The 18,659-nt window shown below is 39.0% G+C and overlaps 1 protein-coding gene across 1 annotated transcript in view; it reads left to right on the top strand.

The window, feature by feature from the left end:
- Positions 1 to 18,659, top strand: part of MPDZ (multiple PDZ domain crumbs cell polarity complex component) — a 93,072-nt gene that overhangs the window by 36,374 nt on the left and 38,039 nt on the right. Inside the window, exons 16-21 of the mRNA XM_009640050.2 lie at positions 405 to 614; positions 4,522 to 4,638; positions 7,147 to 7,305; positions 10,265 to 10,552; positions 11,462 to 11,585; positions 15,604 to 15,802. Coding sequence (XP_009638345.1) covers positions 405 to 614; positions 4,522 to 4,638; positions 7,147 to 7,305; positions 10,265 to 10,552; positions 11,462 to 11,585; positions 15,604 to 15,802 — 1,097 coding nt within the window. The remainder of the gene's footprint in view (positions 1 to 404; positions 615 to 4,521; positions 4,639 to 7,146; positions 7,306 to 10,264; positions 10,553 to 11,461; positions 11,586 to 15,603; positions 15,803 to 18,659) is intronic.

Below are 18,659 nucleotides of genomic sequence, written 5' to 3' on the forward strand. Positions count from 1 at the left end.
AGCTGTTAGCTTGGCCCCAGCCTGTACGGCCCAGCTGTATTCCCAAACCCCGGAGTGTAAGGGAGGATGCAGTCTGCAATGCTGTCATTGCAATAGGAAGTATTTGAATTTCTGGTGTGTAACTAACTCCTTACAGTGTGAACAGCACTTTACAATTTAGCAGTATTGTATGCTGGAGGTATATGGAAGGATATCACCTAGAAAGAAGTGCAAATTTTCATATTTAAAAATTAAAAATAGATGGCAGTCTAAACACATGCGCAGCATGAACAGGAGGTTATGTTCCTACCGAGTGTTCATCTGGAGCAGAGTTCCAACTTTTGTAAGCCCAACTCTGCATAAACATTAGCCTCTCAAGACATAAAAGAGTATATAAAATGTTTTTCTTCCTTGTGTTTAATTAGGATCCTGTTGATCCAGCAAACACTGTAATTGTGATTCGCTCATTAGTTCCTGGGGGTGTGGCCGAGCAAGATGGAAGACTTCTTCCCGGAGATCGGCTTATGTTTGTGAATGATGTCAACTTGGAAAATGGCAGCCTGGAGGAAGCGGTACAAGCACTGAAAGGAGCCCCAGCAGGAACAGTTAAAATAGGAGTTGCCAAACCACTGCCTGTAAGGATATGGGAATTCAGTGGGTACTTTTAAAGTCATTTAAGCTGATATATGATGGCTCTGATTTCTGCATACACTTTGTGTGCTTTGGGGTACAGCTGGGTGGCTCAAAACATCCAGAAGCTGTCTTTAACAAATTCTTGTATCTCCTTGCATGTAGGAGTGGCCTGTGTAGCATATGACTGGTGTAGTGATTGCAGGACCTAGCACACCTGTCTTGCAACTGAGAAAACAGCAAAGCGTCTTGCAACCAGCACAGTCTTTCAGGGCTGCAAGTTGCCGGGCATAATTTTGTACGCTTTACAAGATTCTCAGACAATAATATGTGAGATGATGACATAAAGTAAAGTTTTTGTGGTTTGCCTGGAATTTGCCCATTCCTTTGCTGTGCAAGGTATTGTACATATGCAGTCTTTGTATTTAGACTGCAGGCTTTGTTTTTAAAGAGTGGTGAGTATTCCTCAGTTCATACACCTCAAACTGCTTACTTTAGTATAGCCATAAATAATTTCAGGCTAGATTTTATAAGCTAGTCTGTAATAATTAAAAGAATGAGGTTGAAGGAGACCTGGGTTTACTGAGATAGTGTCTCAGTAAGGATGCTAGAGGACTAGTGTCCCTGGTGTGTTAAATTCAAATCAGTGGAGTGGCATCAGTTTATACATACAAAGAAGATACCTTTCACTGTATTTTTTAAGCCCAAGTGCAGTCTTTGGGGTTCATTTTTGCTTTTCATGAAATTACAATCCTGTAATCCTTGTGGATCCAGATACAGATTTTCATTCTTAGTGGATCTTTGTGGGGAGGGTAGAAGATGAAGATGGCTGATGTTTAAGTTACTAGAAACTTTCCTTTTAATAGTAAGAGGGTACTTTTAAAACTTGCTTTATTAAAATTCATTTTTTATGGTGGAGACTCTGTGTTGCACATTAAAGTGTCTTGCAAATCAAGATTTTCATACTGGAGAAGATGTCACTCTAAAAGAAAGTGTGGGGAAGTTTTGTTTCTGTTCCCAGCATTTTGTAAACATTCAGCATTTGCACTTTAATATTTCACATCTTACACTTGCCAATTAATTAAACATTGTGAATAATCACTGGGGGTCTTTTGGATGAAGGCAAAACGTCTTCCTCACTTTTAACTTTTCACCTTTCAAGGCTGGCACGTCCTGCCAACTGTCCATTGGTTATTGCTCTTCCTTCATCTTCCACACGCTGTTTGTTCTCATTCCTCCTGGTCAAGCAACCTTGTCAAATAGTCATTATCTTTCTTACTTCATCCTCTCCCTATTTGTCCTATCCTTTATAAGTCCACTAAGTAAGTACTGACTTCAGCAAAGCATCAGCAAACTAGACAACAAGGCCTTAGTCTTATGCACATAGGCCGCTTGCAACATTGTTAACTTTAACCCTTATGGCATCTGAAGGATGGGGACTTCAATTCCCTTTTTTTGAAAGCAAACACCACTTTGTTGTGTCTTGTTGATTATAGAGTGCTGTATTGGTATGTTCCTGTCTCCCACAAAGTGTTTAATTAGGCATGCACAAGGACTTGGCTTTTAAAAAGTGCTTTCTTAGCTGAGCAAGATCTGGAGCCATGAAGTATAAGGGAGTTATTAAACATAAGCCCTTTGTTCCGCCAGAGCGCATGTGTTAACTTTGCCCCAGGCTGTACTGCCCAGCTGTATTCCCAAACCCCGGAGTGTAAGGGAGGATGCAGTCTGCAATGCTGTCATTGCAATAGGAAGTATTTGAATTTCTGGTGTGTAACTAACTCCTTACAGTGTGAACAGCACTTTACAATTTAGCAGTATTGTATGCTGGAGGTATATGGAAGGATATCACCTAGAAAGAAGTGCAAATTTTCATATTTAAGAATTAAAAATAGATGGCAGTCTAAACACATGCGCAGCATGAACAGGAGGTTATGTTCCTACCGAGTGTTCATCTGGAGCAGAGTTCCAACTTTTGTAAGCCCAACTCTGCATAAACATTAGCCTCTCAAGACATAAAAGAGTATATAAAATGTTTTTCTTCCTTGTGTTTAATTAGGATCCTGTTGATCCAGCAAACACTGTAATTGTGATTCGCTCATTAGTTCCTGGGGGTGTGGCCGAGCAAGATGGAAGACTTCTTCCCGGAGATCGGCTTATGTTTGTGAATGATGTCAACTTGGAAAATGGCAGCCTGGAGGAAGCGGTACAAGCACTGAAAGGAGCCCCAGCAGGAACAGTTAAAATAGGAGTTGCCAAACCACTGCCTGTAAGGATATGGGAATTCAGTGGGTACTTTTAAAGTCATTTAAGCTGATATATGATGGCTCTGATTTCTGCATACACTTTGTGTGCTTTGGGGTACAGCTGGGTGGCTCAAAACATCCAGAAGCTGTCTTTAACAAATTCTTGTATCTCCTTGCATGTAGGAGTGGCCTGTGTAGCATATGACTGGTGTAGTGATTGCAGGACCTAGCACACCTGTCTTGCAACTGAGAAAACAGCAAAGCGTCTTGCAACCAGCACAGTCTTTCAGGGCTGCAAGTTGCCGGGCATAATTTTGTACGCTTTACAAGATTCTCAGACAATAATATGTGAGATGATGACATAAAGTAAAGTTTTTGTGGTTTGCCTGGAATTTGCCCATTCCTTTGCTGTGCAAGGTATTGTACATATGCAGTCTTTGTATTTAGACTGCAGGCTTTGTTTTTAAAGAGTGGTGAGTATTCCTCAGTTCATACACCTCAAACTGCTTACTTTAGTATAGCCATAAATAATTTCAGGCTAGATTTTATAAGCTAGTCTGTAATAATTAAAAGAATGAGGTTGAAGGAGACCTGGGTTTACTGAGATAGTGTCTCAGTAAGGATGCTAGAGGACTAGTGTCCCTGGTGTGTTAAATTCAAATCAGTGGAGTGGCATCAGTTTATACATACAAAGAAGATACCTTTCACTGTATTTTTTAAGCCCAAGTGCAGTCTTTGGGGTTCATTTTTGCTTTTCATGAAATTACAATCCTGTAATCCTTGTGGATCCAGATACAGATTTTCATTCTTAGTGGATCTTTGTGGGGAGGGTAGAAGATGAAGATGGCTGATGTTTAAGTTACTAGAAACTTTCCTTTTAATAGTAAGAGGGTACTTTTAAAACTTGCTTTATTAAAATTCATTTTTTATGGTGGAGACTCTGTGTTGCACATTAAAGTGTCTTGCAAATCAAGATTTTCATACTGGAGAAGATGTCACTCTAAAAGAAAGTGTGGGGAAGTTTTGTTTCTGTTCCCAGCATTTTGTAAACATTCAGCATTTGCACTTTAATATTTCACATCTTACACTTGCCAATTAATTAAACATTGTGAATAATCACTGGCTATTTTGCAGTACTGAATGAATGCACCTAGCATCAAGTTATGTTACAAAAAGCTACTGGTTTATACTCAGAATTACGTTTTGTCCTCTTGAGGCCGTTCCACCCAGCAGATACAATCTTAAAACACAGACAGTGGATGCAGTCTGCCTGCCTGCTGACAACATTACTCTGCAGCTAGCAAGGCTGTAAAGGCCTCTGCTGTTAGGCTCTTTCTGTGGTGGAAGCTCTGATGGCAGTTTTACTGTATGTCTAATAAGAGCAGAAATTGAAAATGAGTTTAAGCTCAGCTGTGGGCTCTGTGGTATAGCTGGAAAGGCCTTTTTCATTACTTAGGGATGTAAAATGAGATGTGAAGCTAAATCAGTTCAGGTAAATTTGAAAAAAAAAAAAATTGTCTCTTTATCTACCCAGCGCTGTGACTGGATTGAAATGATCTCTATGCTGCATTTGGAATTCTTTTGCCTCTCTAAACCCCCACATGTAACGCATTCTGCACGCCCTGTTCCCTGGCCACTCATCCAACTCAGAGCTTCGTTCTTTCTGCAGCTTTCACCAGAGGAGGGCTATGTCTCTGCTAAGGAAGATTGCTTTTTCTACACTGCCCAGTCACTTGAGGAGGAGGGGCCAGCTGATGCAGCCCTCTTCCATGCTGAGCTGGCTCTGGTTAGTGGCCCAACTTACCAAAAATTTCTTAAGTCTGCATTTTGCAATGAAAGGGGTTGCTTTGTCACTGTTCATTTTAGTGTTTACTGTCATCACATTACTTATCCACCATAGCTGGGATGGATCCCCACATAGTAGACACTGGCGTCTGGAGATTTTGGCTGTTTGCATGAGCTGTGAATCTGGCCTACGATATGTTAGTTGCTGGAAAAAGAGGAAGTATTTTGCTGAGATCTTTTGAAAGTGCATGCCTACCCACTTGTCCTTGCATGCACTGAGCATCCCTTTGAAAATTTCACCTTATGTAGAGAAATGTTCATGTGCTTATTTTGTAAATAAATCTCTTCACCTCTATTTCATAATACATCACTTCTGTACCTTGAAAAGTTTTGGAACTCTCGTTATGCATGTAAGCCAGCCTTAAAAGGAATGCTGTCTGTCTTCAAAAGCTATCAATGCTTCCTCTGAGTAGTATTCTTTAGACTTCAGCATCAATCAGTGATTACGAGATTTGCAAGGTCAAAACGTGTTCACTTGTACAAACAATGCAGTTTACCTGAACATTCAGTGCCTTACATAGCCCTGAAGTTACCAGTATGAACTCAGATAAAAAAGATGAAGGGAATAGGACCCAGAATTTTCAAGTGTGCCTTCTGATGGTCATTTGTACTAGTCTGAGCCTGATACAAAAGTTACTTGGCTCTCATTTTCTGGGGACATGGGTAGGGAAGCAGTTTCTACTAAACACCAGAACTTAATTCATTAGAAAAAAAACCAAAAACCAAAACCAAACAAAAACCTGAAATGGATTCTTCCAAGGCAAAAATCTCTGAATTACTGATTCCAACGTTTGCTATTTTTTCACATTTGCAAATGACAAGCTGATATTAATAACTTGCTTTAAACAAGACTGCCTGTATTTTCTTTAACAGTTTGTTACCTTGGTACAGCAGTTAGATAATAGGATTTGCCTTATTCTGTTCTTTGAGAAGAAGTATGAAGAAGTCAGGTTATATATCTTAAACAGCCTTTATAATTAAAGATGTGTTGAAAAGATCAGATTAAAACTTAAGTATTTGAAAACTTGACTTCTATGTGTGATTCATACAAAAAAAATTGTGAAAGAACAATGAAAATACACGTCAGATAATAATATGGTTAAATTGTCAATTCTGTCAACTGTCTAAATACAAAATAGAATGTGCAATCACCCAGTTGAAGGTGTGTTTTCAGAGTGCACTGATGAGATACTGTTTTGCCATAGATAAATCTACACTCAGATTCTATAGGTCTGTCCCTGTTTTTCACAGTCTTTTTTTAGGGCATAGCATCAGTAACACCAGTCTGTATTTTACAGAAGATGGGCTGAGAGTAAGTTATACCAAAGGAGCAGTTTAAATTAGCTGTTAAATGTTAGGGTTGAGACAATAAAAAATGAATCATTTGTACCCCAAAAAGGAATCAATATGTTGGATCACTGCAGATTGTTGCTATTGCTGTTGTGGATCTGACATAATGAATTCATGGTATGATTAACCACAGAGGTTGAAAAATAAGACTTAAATCCCATTTCTGCAGATAGGCGCTCTTGGCTGCTTCATACAAGGTTATGGTATGGTCACGGTTCTGAACTTGCGATCATTTTTGTTAGCATGTACTGCTTTCTTGAGCTCTACCAGCGGAGAAGAAATTGTAATTGAAGTATAGTATGTGAAGCACCATAAATTAAGTCTTTTAGGACTTAATTTTATTCTAGAATTTGAAAGTATATGAATCTTGAAAAAAATTGTATTTCAGTTAATTATATTTATGGGGGAAAAAAGAAAAAAAAGGCAAAAAATACTACCCTTGTCCATGTCTGGAATTCTTTTTGAAGTTTGGGTTCTCATGTAAGATAGAGGAATTATCCACGTTAATCTTGTTGTGAAATGTAAAGTATTTTGGAAATCATAAGAAATCACATCATGTTTATTATAAGTGTATTGGAAGGCATTGCAGTTTCCAGAAGATTATTGTTTGTACCCTTTTAAAAACAACTGAACCTACGAAGTTGAGTGGAGGGAACATTCGTGACATGTGGCACTAAGAGAAGCACATTATTTTTTCAGTGCTAATTCTTGTAAAAGAAAATTAAAAAGAAAAAGCCCTAAACAAATAAAAAATTTGACACCAAGGTGTACAGCAGAATTCTCCAAACACCTCGTACTTCTGTTAACAGGCATCAGCCTGCCTCAGCCCTGCAACTCATTCCAGTTGAGACCTTCATGTAACTTCAGACATCCTTTGCAATGTCTGAAGATATAGTAACATGAATTGTAACTGGAAGAAGAAATTTTTTCTTATCGTGCCATGCAAATATAACCTCAATGTAGAACATGGAGAGGAAGAAAAAAAAGAAAAGGGAGGAAAGTGTCAGTCAGTATGTCGCAGCTGAGATGCATGTGTTTAGGGCTTATGTGGTGTGAAGGTAACAGATAGCCTGGCTGATTGAATTGCTTTTGTTGTTAGGTGGACTCCGGTGAGGCAGATCTAGTGGATGAGTCCACCTTTGAATCGCAGTATTTGCTAGAGAGTGACGTCTTCCAGGCTTCAATGATAGGTCTGCCTGGCAGTGCCTGTAGCGGTGAACTGAACTACAGCTTCTCTCTTCCATTGTCAACTCCCAAGGTAAAAAAAAGGGGATGGTTTTATTGATGACAAACTTTGATATAAAGTGTTAAAAGGCTGTATTATTAGATATAAATGTTTTATGTCATCCTGATTCAAACTGCATTATTAAAGTGCAGTTTTGTTTAGGGTAGTGCTGGTGTCTTTCAGACATCTCTTGGAGAGAGGCAGCTAGAGGGTAGAAAGCTTGGATTTGTGTTTTGTATAGCCAGATAAAGTATGGTGAGATGTTTGTAGTGTTTAAAGTTGTGCTGAGCAGTCAGCTACAAAAACTTAATTGTTATTACTTCAGAGCATAGTAAAGAGTGGTAACACAAAATAATTGCATTATTCTACAGTATGTTAGGTATGAAAAGCAAGATTGAGTTTTCGTCGTAAACTTTGCTTTTATGCTTCAAGTTAGTATGTTTGCTAATTCATTTACTGTGTTCTTGAATGAAATGTTCATAATGATACTGTAATTAAAAGTAAATCTGTATGTATCAAACCTCTAATTACTAATAATTTCTGTTTAAAGTCAGTAAACGAAGATAAGTTCTTTAAGAGAATTACAAAGTTCAATATCTTTTTTCTTGCTGGTCACATACCCATAATGACTGGATTGTTTGTATCAGAGTTGGTGTTCTGCTTCTCTCCGTGGTTTTTCATGCTCCTTTTTCTTGGCAATCTATAGATTTATTTCGCTAATCCAGATTCTTCCAAGTAATTTCTCCTAGCAGTCATCTTTGAAAACAACATTGTAGGGATTTCTTCCAGGGTTTGCAATCTGTGGTCTTGAATAGAGTAGCTGCTCTTTTTCCTCCACACCTGAGCTGCAGTAACTCCCTTTATCCCTCTGGAATATGTTCAGTCCTTACAAGGCACTAGTTGGAACGCTAAATTCATCTTCTAATGGTTTCTCCTAATCCACAGAAGAGCACATCTCTGCTGTGCCAGTGGGACAGATTGCATTGTTTAACTCTGTAATTGTTACTTAAACGGATTATGTATTTTGCATGCTGAGAAGCATTTTATGAGATAGAGGCTGGATTTACATTATATGTCACATTAAGGCTCTAGAAAGTCTTAAGTTATTTTCAGCATTGACTTAAAGATGGCTTCGGTTTACATGTTTTTTTAAAGATTATGGTCCTGACTTTTCAATGTTACTCTCCGTGCACCAGTATGAAGTGAGTACTGAGTTCTCATTAAGTAACCTTTTATACTCTGCAGTTATGAGTGACTTCACAAAGTAAACATAGCGAGTAAATGTCTTATGAAGGAAGACTTTTGAAGAAAGTGAAATGCAGTAAAAACAAAAAAAAATTGCTATTAGATGCTATGAGGAATGCAGAGTTATTTCAGCTATTTGTGAGTGCAGGGCAGGTGACAGGTTCTGAATGCCTTTGGTATCACTTTTAAAATATGTGATGAAATAAACTACTTACTGCAAATGGTCTAATGAGGCCACAAGTTACTGTAGTTACAAATTCCTGAAATGGTGTTTGTCTTCAAAAATTATATCATTGGCTTTCCTTTAAGTAAAATAAAAATAAAAATGGGCATATGCTGCAACTCTAATATGTATGTATGGTATATGGAATAAATACTGAGTATGATCTGGGTCTTATTTTCACTGGTCTGGAAATGGGTATGAAACAGACTTAAAAGTAGATGTCCTAGCTTTCTTTGGAACCTCATGAAATAATTTAAGTAGATTAACAGCCCTGCTGTTCTCCAAAAAGTAGGAAATTATGTCATTGATTACATCATGCAGATTAGTTGTGTTTAGGCTTTGCTCACTTATCTTCTCAGATGTTACTTAAACGAGTTCTTTGCAGGTGAACCTTTTTTGATTATTGTCTGGGGACAGAATAAGTATGTATGCACTTCATCAAAGATGAGAAAAGCTAATTCTAAGGCCTTTGATAAAAAATGTTGGAAAATATCCCAAAATCCTGGGAAACATGTTTTCCCCACTTTTTGGAAACGGAATAGAAGAATTAGTAGGACCAGTGGATAACAGCTAAGACAAACAGAGGTAGATGTTCTTGTGAAGAGGTAGATATTCTTGTGACTACATTTACTAGATATCCCTAACATTGATATAGAGCCTCTAAATCCAAACTCTAAGTCCTTGATATATCTGGGATCTAATGGCCTACATGTTTTTAAAATTAGTTATTTTGACAGGTGAGCTAGAGAATATTTGAAGATTTTTTTCAGAAGGTTTTGATTATTGAAATCCCTTAAAATATTTGAAATGCAGGCCCTTTGAATCTTGGAAGCCTGAACAAATGTTGTGGCGAGAACTTAATCCTAGTACTGCAGTCATAATTAATACACTTGTGATAAGTACTAACTATGAAGCTTCTGTAACTGCATCATTGTATTTAATTGTTTTCACAATTCAAAACCTCCATGTTAATTTTTTTGCTGAGATTTGACTTCTTACTTTTCCCTCTTTGTGTAGAAGGAATTTCTAGTATGTTTCTACGCAGTTTAATGGATGATTAGATTGCATGCTTATTGTCTGAGCTGTTTGAAATTGCTCTTTGCTTGCTACATGTTTTTAAAGTAAAGACCTTGATCTTTCAAAGTTCTTCTACCTGAGAAAGACAATTGGATGCTTTAATTTTAGTAACTTGACGGAGTTAAGTCTAGTTTGAGAATGTGTGAGTGGGCATTACTTTGCTGAAGTTAGTGGGGATTTATTGATGGGTACTAAATTAGCATTTGGCCTTCAGCAGTAACTTTATTTTCATTGATTTCTGGTATTTTAAAACAGAAGAAATTGGCTGAGGTATCCAGTAAATTTTATAGTATAATGCCTGTAGGGACCTACTGAAGACACTGATGTTGCAACGAATACGATTAAATTCAGTGAGATTAGTTTCTGTTTAAAGTTTTAGCATGAAATGTACTTTTAAATTACACTACAAAAGAATGTTGATTGTTCATTGTCTCCTGTGTTTAACAGTCTGTTGGAGAGGAATGTTCAAATGCTGCAGTTGATTTCTGTGTATCTGATAAGAACCTGTACAACATGGATCTGAATCAGAGAGTGAGAGAGCAAAAGTCTGTAGTGGGCAATAGCCTGGAAACCACAACTGGTTTTACTAAAAAGGATCTTCCTTCTTTGGATGTTTCGGATATCAACCAAAATGAAAGTGAAAACACAGCAACGTGGACTGGGTCTCAGACAACAGCAGAAATTGCACTAAATACAAGCCTTGCTACTACCATGCAGCGTGATCCCACTGAAAAAGTAAAGATTTTTTTTTTTTTAAAAATAATGATAAAAAAAACCCTACAGAATTGTCATATTAAACCATGGAATCTCCCACAGAAATTGACAGTGGCCAACAGCCAAGTATGGTTGGTTGATCAGATGTGGTAGCTCACATCAAAACTTAGGGATTTAGACCTATCCAAAACAGGAGATAATTTTTATGGCATCAAGACAGTAATCTCCCAGAGGCTGGCGATACAGGGGTATACAGAAGTCTGCTCATACCTCACAGCAGTAGACACCGCTGGACCACAGCGTACCCACTGGGCAGGCCAGGGTGCTTTTTCTTATCCCCTGTAAGTCCCTGCAGAGTCGTGAGGAGGAGGTGCACAGCTGGGAACCAGGCCTGGGAAGCCAAGGGGGAGTGCTGGCAAGGACTTGCATCCTGGTGTTTGCACAAGCCTGCACAATTCACCTCACAAACGGGCCTGTGATGCCACAGTGTGCAAATATAATATTCCTTTATATCACAGTCACCATGCCATGTGTTTCTTTTTCCTTCCATTCAGTGCTTTATTAAGAAATTCTTAAAAGAGCTGCAGTTTCTTACAAGATTTGTTACTTTTGCACTGGCAGATTGTCAGACATCTGTGGTAAACGAGACTGAGAGCCCTTGAATTCATTGCACTAATTTTGAGAGTATAACTGATGTCCTTAAATTACAAGCATACTTCATGGTAGATTTGCGGTATTACCTGAAGGAAAACAGAAACCTCATGTATGTTGGTTTAATCTTTGATTGACTGACTTTTCCTCCATGAGTATAAGGAATCTGTATTAATTATGCACCTAGCTTTTGTGTAAGGTATGATGAGTTGAAGTCAGTATGTCCAGTTGTATTTTTATCTTGGTATTCTGAACTGATGTTATTTTCCCTTGTGTTAGGACCAAGTGCTTTTAATGGAAAAGAGATGCCCAGTATCTTTGGAGGGAAGTTCCACAACCCCAAATTCAGTTAAAAACATGTACGAGAGGACTATCACTATTGCAAAAGGCAATTCAAGTCTAGGTAAGGTAGCTAACATTTTTTGTAACCCGTTCATGGACACAGCTTTCTGTTTTTCATATGTTTCATGTTTTACTAGTAAAAACTAAACATTTTCCTCTTAGTGGGGAAAGTGTACCAGGATATTAATTCTTTGCTGCTCTTGTGCTGTTTGGCTGTGGTGGCTGTGGATCCATTTGCTGTCACCATGATCACAAAATTAAGGTGTCCAGTCTCACTGCAATTTTTTTTTCCCCCCTGTAAAGGAGTTTAGTCATTCTGAAATGTTAACATATCTATTTCAATACATTGGTTTTTTGATGTCTATACATTTATATAACATAGTGGAAAAATGAGATAGGGCAAGGAATGCTGTAGGAGACGACTTTGGTCGAAGAGTTGCAGACGACTTTCAAATAGTCTTGCTTTCTGAGGCTGGTCAAAAGAGTCTAAACAAGCCGTTCACTTCCTTGATATGTATTTGATACATATTTATACTCATATGTTAAGTACCTCAGTACTTCCGAAAATCAGCTCATTGATACATTTAATAGGTAGTGGTTTTAGCTCAATGATACTATCATTTTGTAGAGAATTTCAAAGTTTTAAATACTTGCAACTTCCTGAGCATGCTGACCAGAGGTACATTTTGGAGTGAACAGGCACAATGGATGTAAATGTTTTTTGATGTCCTTTCCCGGGCTCTGGTGCGGCCCTGGGCAGTGTGAGGGGGAGCATGGGGATAGCATCCCAGAGTTCCCAGAGCCAGCATGGGGGAGGCTTTGTGGTGGGAGGCAGGGGGTTCTCCCCTGCCATTGGTGGCTGGTGTGTTCATTTGCTTTAGTTTAGGTTCCTGGTGCCATTTTTTCTGGCCAGCTGCACATCCTTGAAGACTCCAGTATTGGTAGGGCAGGAGTTTGTGTGGGTGCTGGCTGTTTGCAGTGACTCTGCGAATGCTTTAATTTGGGTTGTCCACAGAAGGCACCCTGAAAGCAGCCTCTGGGTTCCTTGCTTGTAAACAGACACCGCTCAGGACTCCCTCTGCTGTGCAGAGGTGCATGGGGTGCTGTGATGCTGTAATTCAGTGAGTGCTTCCACCTGGAATAAGCTGCCCTCTGATGGCTGGATGCTCAGTATTCCCCGTATCACCTTCTCCTTCGTGATACAGGCACCCTCCAAACTCGATTGGGAACTGATCTGGTTTAAAATCATCCTCCCCAAAATACAAAGCTGTAGGCAAGGCTGATGTGGGTATAAGTTTTGACTTTCATCGGTATGACGTGCTTGGGTAACTACTGCCTTTACTGACCTCATTGCCAGGCTGTATAAAGTGCAGGTTATAGGGCAGTTCCAGGCATTTACATATTTTCTAAAAAGTTTTGTTTGCAGTAGCCTGAAATGGGGTGTTGTTTTTCATGTCTGTTTATGAGTATTTTAAGTGCACTGAACATACAAAACAAATTTCATGTCAAGCATAATACAGCATAAAAATACAAACTTGAGGCAGATATTACATGCATGAAAAGTAAGACTGGCCTGTCATGTATGCATAGTACGAATGTGAATAATGCTTTCCCCTGGCTTTTGCCTGTAGTCTTTTTCTTCCAGTCTGTGCGTGCTCTGGCCTGGGAAGCTGCCTGGGCACAGCGACCAATTTACACACATGGCTGCACTGCTTTTAACTTTCATTTTTACAAAGGAGCTAAATCATGAGCTGTGAATGATGTTGAAAGCTGCAGCTGCATCAATTACTTCAGTTGAGAACTGGCACTTCTTTTTTCCTTTTAAATGGTGTCACCCATAGCTTGCAACAGCTCTTCAAATCCAGCCACAGCTGGAGCTCTAACCTTTTGATTGTGGTATTTAAAAGGTAAGAGGACAGCACACCCGCATGCAATAAGAGCTGAAATGCCATTGTCCTGTGTGATTCATCTGGCAACTTGACAGTGGCATTTGCATTTTTAACCTGAAACTGTAGCTGTCCAAAGTGTGACATCAGCCTTGCAGATCTGTTGTAATGAGGATGTCAGCACAGAAACCAGGGGTGATGTTTTTTGAAGTGCTATTACACTAGCCTCAGTAATACTGCTGTTTGTTACTGGCTTAACCAAGCAGCAAAGTTAGGTTCAGAATTTCAAACCACTTTTCAGCTGTTTCCTTGGCAGTTTGCTTTTCTGTGCACGCTGCCTGTATTCTGGTGGAGACTACTCTGTTGCAGACTTGTGTTTACACTCAGATCTGACTGAGTAACCTGTGGAGCAGATCTGTCAAGAGATGGTTCTGGGAAGGAGTATGTGAGTGTAAACAAACACTGTGGCATCCTCCCCAAGACATCACCTCTAAATGCCATCTGTGATCTGCTCAACTTTGTAACGTTACTGATCTGAGGGGTAGGTGACAGGCAGTTTACCTCCACTTTTTCCAATAGCAAGGCAGTAAATCAGTGGCATTGTGTGTCTGTATATCACAAGTCTGATATACCCATGTTTAAATTATGCTTGACCACAGCTAACATCATTACCTGGTGAATCATAAATATAAATCTCTAGTCAATGGTGACACCATATTCTTTCATCAGTTTAATATAAAGTGCCATCATAAAGGCAGGTTTTGCAGTTTTTCTAAAACATGAAGCTTGACTTCTGCATGCCAAAGTAGAGAGGGACATGTATTCCTGTGTCCAAGAAGGTTGCTGGGCAGTTCCTTGCTAGTCAGGGCTACCTTCTCATACTTCAGACAGCTATGTTGACCTCATCTACAAGTGAGTGTGAGGAGCCAACACTATTGAGAGATTTTAATTTACTGGAAGGACTCTTAAGAAGCACAAATGAATATCTGGATTAGTGTTGTTCTTTAAATGGTTACAGTATTTTTTATATTTTTTTGCCTCTGAAACACATACAGGCAGATGTTTGTATGGTTGGTTGACTCTGAGTAGCCTGGGTCTTATAGCTGCCTTCTAATCTCCTCAGCCAGTCTGTCTCCCAAGGTCTAAGGTCACAGAGTAAAGTGTTAAGTCTCTCTCTTCCGTGGCCATGTTTGTATATTAACAGTTAGAATTTTTTTTGTAGTTGGTATCCTTGGCAGTTTTTTTCTGGGTAGCTATCATCTTCATTCCACTCACAGTCTGAATAAGGTAAAGGCTTGCAGACACACAACTGCACTCCCAGTGCTTGCTAGCCTGTTTACGTGCAAAACCAAGAGGACACATAATGGGGTGACTACTGCCTCTTTTTCCAATAGATATGCCTCTATAAGGCGCTCTTACTTCAGTGGCTTCATTTTATTAGTAAAGGAAAGCTTCCATGGTAGTGCACAAAAAAGAATTAAAAATTAGTTTGACGGTGTAGTGTTCTGGCCAGGGTGCTGGCCCTTCAGCTACCATTCCATTGCCTGAGTGAAGAACAGTTTTCCTGAAACTATCAGCAGGGTTGATTTCATGAGCACCAACTGCCCTGAAAATAACAGTGACAACATGTGAAGCCCAGCACCACAAGTCCCTATGGGGAGGAGGGTGAAGAGCATTTCTGTCTCATTTCCCATTAGTGAAAAGAAAGTGGAGTTAAATGGTGTGTAATAACATTAAGAAGTAGTGTCCTGCTCTGCCACAGGTTGCATCATGGTGTAACTCAAGTAGTGGACTGTATCCATCAGTAGTGCACGGGCTCTCACAGAAGTCGGGATGCTCTTCTGGGCCTGAGCGATGGTCCACCTAGGGAGGCAGGAAGGCAGCCACTATTTCCATGGGATCTGATTCAGGCTTTCTGTTGAACATAAGCATGTGGTTGTATTTGCCCTCTGCTCCTAATTAACTGTTTAATCATTTCACCTCCTTTCCAAAGAGAACCATCATAAACTAAATTGAAATGTGATGTATAAACTCAGTGAACCATCCAGAAGAGTGGTAAATCTGTGTATTGGGTTTATGTGGCAAGGTTTTGGTAGCAGGGGGACTCTGCCCCACGTTACATTTTTTTTTCTTAGTGCTCAAGAACTGAGGTTCAATGATGTTACTAACTGTTTCATGTGTTTTTCACTATAGGGATGACAGTAAGTTCTAATAAAGATGGCTCAGGAATGATAGTCCGCAGCATCATCCATGGAGGCTCAATAAGTCGTGATGGACGGATTGGTGTGGGGGACTGCATCCTGTCCATTAATGAAGAGTCAACCACTAATTTAACCAATGCACAAGCCCGGGCTATGCTAAGGAGGCATTCGCTCATTGGACCAGATATAAAGTAGGTAAAGTGAGATGACGAATTTTGGTAGGAAGAGACTAATAATCAAAATTTGGTTATTTTTGTGGGTATTCTAAATGAAAATTTTGTTTGTTTTTGCAGCATGAATTTACCTTTAAGTTACAGCTTCAGACGGATAATTCACCTTCAGGTTACAGCTTCATGGGTTTGAAAGACAAAATCACTTGTGTGAGAAACTTTGGATGTTATTAGAAAAGTTATTACTGTCATTAGTAATCATCTTCATTACTGCCCTGTGTGGTTTTATTGGAGGAATGAGACTGAAGTCAGAGTTCTGCATTCATAGTATGACTCTTATAAAGAAAGTAAGGATTTCCTCAAGGTGTTTGTGTTTCTCAAAGGTGGACTGTCTTGGCCATTGCACAAGTGATTTGATTTGATAGAAATCTTTGTAATGGATTTTGGTTTTGACTGCCAGACAGAAAGCATGATACATGATGTTAATGTAGAAAAGTAATACTTAAAACATTTTCAGTAAGTTTGTGACAAACAGCAGAAACAGTCTGTTTTGTTAAGTCACTTCCAAGTTTTTATTAGTACATATGAAGGAGCTGTTGCTCTAGTGCATAAAAATCTGCTCTTGGGAGTACTACTTGAAACTTGCAATAATTAATACAAGTTTTGAAAAATCCACTTGCTCGATGAGAAAGTTTCTTCTTCTCAAGTTCATTCAATTTACAGAATTTTAACTTTCCTTTAAAGTACGATTCTTTCTAGCTGTTGTGATTGTGGAGTTAACTTTGCCCACATGCACCATCTAGAAATGAGACTTTCTAAGCTTGTGGACAGTGCTCTAGACATACCAGTGCTGGGTTTGCAGCTCCAGAAATCTAGTAGCTGTTTTTCTCAAACCCAGGGTAACATGGATTGGGTCAGATCTGCAAATGGAATTAATGGAACCGGTGGTAGTAGAAGCATCTACTTATTTAAGAGGGTGGCCTTGAAAGAAATCAGTTGAGTCCCCATGCCATTGCAGGTAACTGTGTGGTTTCTGTCAGTTCAAAATGAGCTGCAGAGTATTCCGTTCTCTCCCAGAATTATTCTAGCTTTGAAGAGACCTGGTGTTCTGGGAACAGGTAGGCAAAATGTCTTCACTTCAGTGGTAGGTTTAATTTTCTGCCCCATAACTGTCATGTTTAGGATTATGATTTAATGTAAACTTGTTTAAATAATGGGATATGCTCATATAATGAATTACATTATTGTCAGTGCTGTCATGAACATGAGTGAGTCAGTCTTGATAAAATGTGACACTGAATATTATTGTAGGCTTTCAGACTGCATTATAATTCCAACTGCCATGACTGAAATAAATTGGTATGTGTGCATGCATGTCTCTGTATGTCCGCTTAGATGCACAAATGCTACAGCACCATTCTTCTGTGAGGACTCTCTTATTAGTGCTGTAGTTAAGTGATCAAACACAGATGTGTTCATTATTTGTGCTTATCCTTTTATAGCTGCTGCGTTTCACACTGTGACTCTTAAGTTCTGTTTTGTAGTCTTAGTCTTTTGCAGATATATCAGAAATACCAAAATCTTGCCTTAGGTGTGGATGTTCAGATTTTTCCAGAAAAGAGTGCACCCCCTTCCTGAAAGATCTCACAAAAAAGGGGCAATTGCTATTCATATTCTTACTTCAGATTTTTGTCTTTCATTTTATACTTGTGTTCTTTGGTGCATTCCCATGATAAAGTTTTAAAGTGAAGCCAGCTTCTGCACTTCAAAGAGCTGAAAGACCAAATCCTTTGGTAGCTTCTAAAGGAGTCTTGCAAGAATAAGGACAAATTTTTGGGCCTACATAGTTTTGATATAAAACTATTCAGCATAATTAAACTTCTCTGTAGTTTGTACTTTCAGGAGCAGTACAGGATCCCAGAAAAATATTATGATACAAACATGTGGGTAATGTCCCAAATCAGAAATTTGGAGATACATGGAATATTATCTCATGATAGTTCTTCCCGTTTGCTGAGAGAGATACACAGCTATATAGATGTCCTTTCAGAGTTAATGTGGTGCGCCACCATGCAGGGTTTGCGATTTAAGGGCCAGCATTTCAAATAAGCAAGTTGCATCTCTTTGGTGTCTTCCTCAGGAAACAAGGGTGCATGAGCACTCAGGTGTGGCCATCTTGCTATCATTCCTCTTTATCCATACAGGGCTGCAAAGTTGGCACCTTAACTTTTAGACTGATCTTTTTTGGGGTAGCAGGGTGCCCCCCAAAAGTGATTAAGCAGAAGTATTTTAATATCAAAGCTGTGTTTCAGTGGCAAACATTATTTGCTGAGAAAACATAAAGCTGCTCCTACTTGCTACATAAAGGCTTTGTTTTATTTTATTAAAGGAAATTTGATTTTGAATAGTTCAAGAACCAGCAATCTGAGTTTCAGACTTGGGTATTTAATTTTTTTCCCCTTTGTGTGTGTAAAAGCAGATGTGTGGCCTTACCAGAATGCATTCTGTTTCACTTCTCACTCCACCTTGCCAGGAGCTCTTATATTTCTGTAATAATAGCCAGGGTTTTGTGCTCAGCAGCAGCTGCTTGTAACATCTGTCAGATAATTACAGAGCTGAATCAGGATTCACCTGCCTAAAGTGTGGGGATGAATTCCTGATCAAGAAATAAAAGATAGATTGCAATTCCATTTTCCATGCTTGTTAATAATCACTGCTATAGACAATAATAAAGAGCAGATGCTTTCTGGGGGAGGTGTAGTTGAAGTGGAGGTGGGATGGGAAAAAAAAAAAGAAACGTAAAAGTAGAAAGGAATGAAAAAAAGCAGCTCCACACTTTTAACTACAAAAGTATGCCTCTGGCATTCAGCATGAGACA

The sequence above is a fragment of the Egretta garzetta genome, unplaced genomic scaffold, assembly GCF_000687185.1.
Source record: "Egretta garzetta isolate BGI_Z169 unplaced genomic scaffold, ASM68718v1 scaffold175, whole genome shotgun sequence".
NCBI classification, from domain to species: domain Eukaryota; kingdom Metazoa; phylum Chordata; class Aves; order Pelecaniformes; family Ardeidae; genus Egretta; species Egretta garzetta.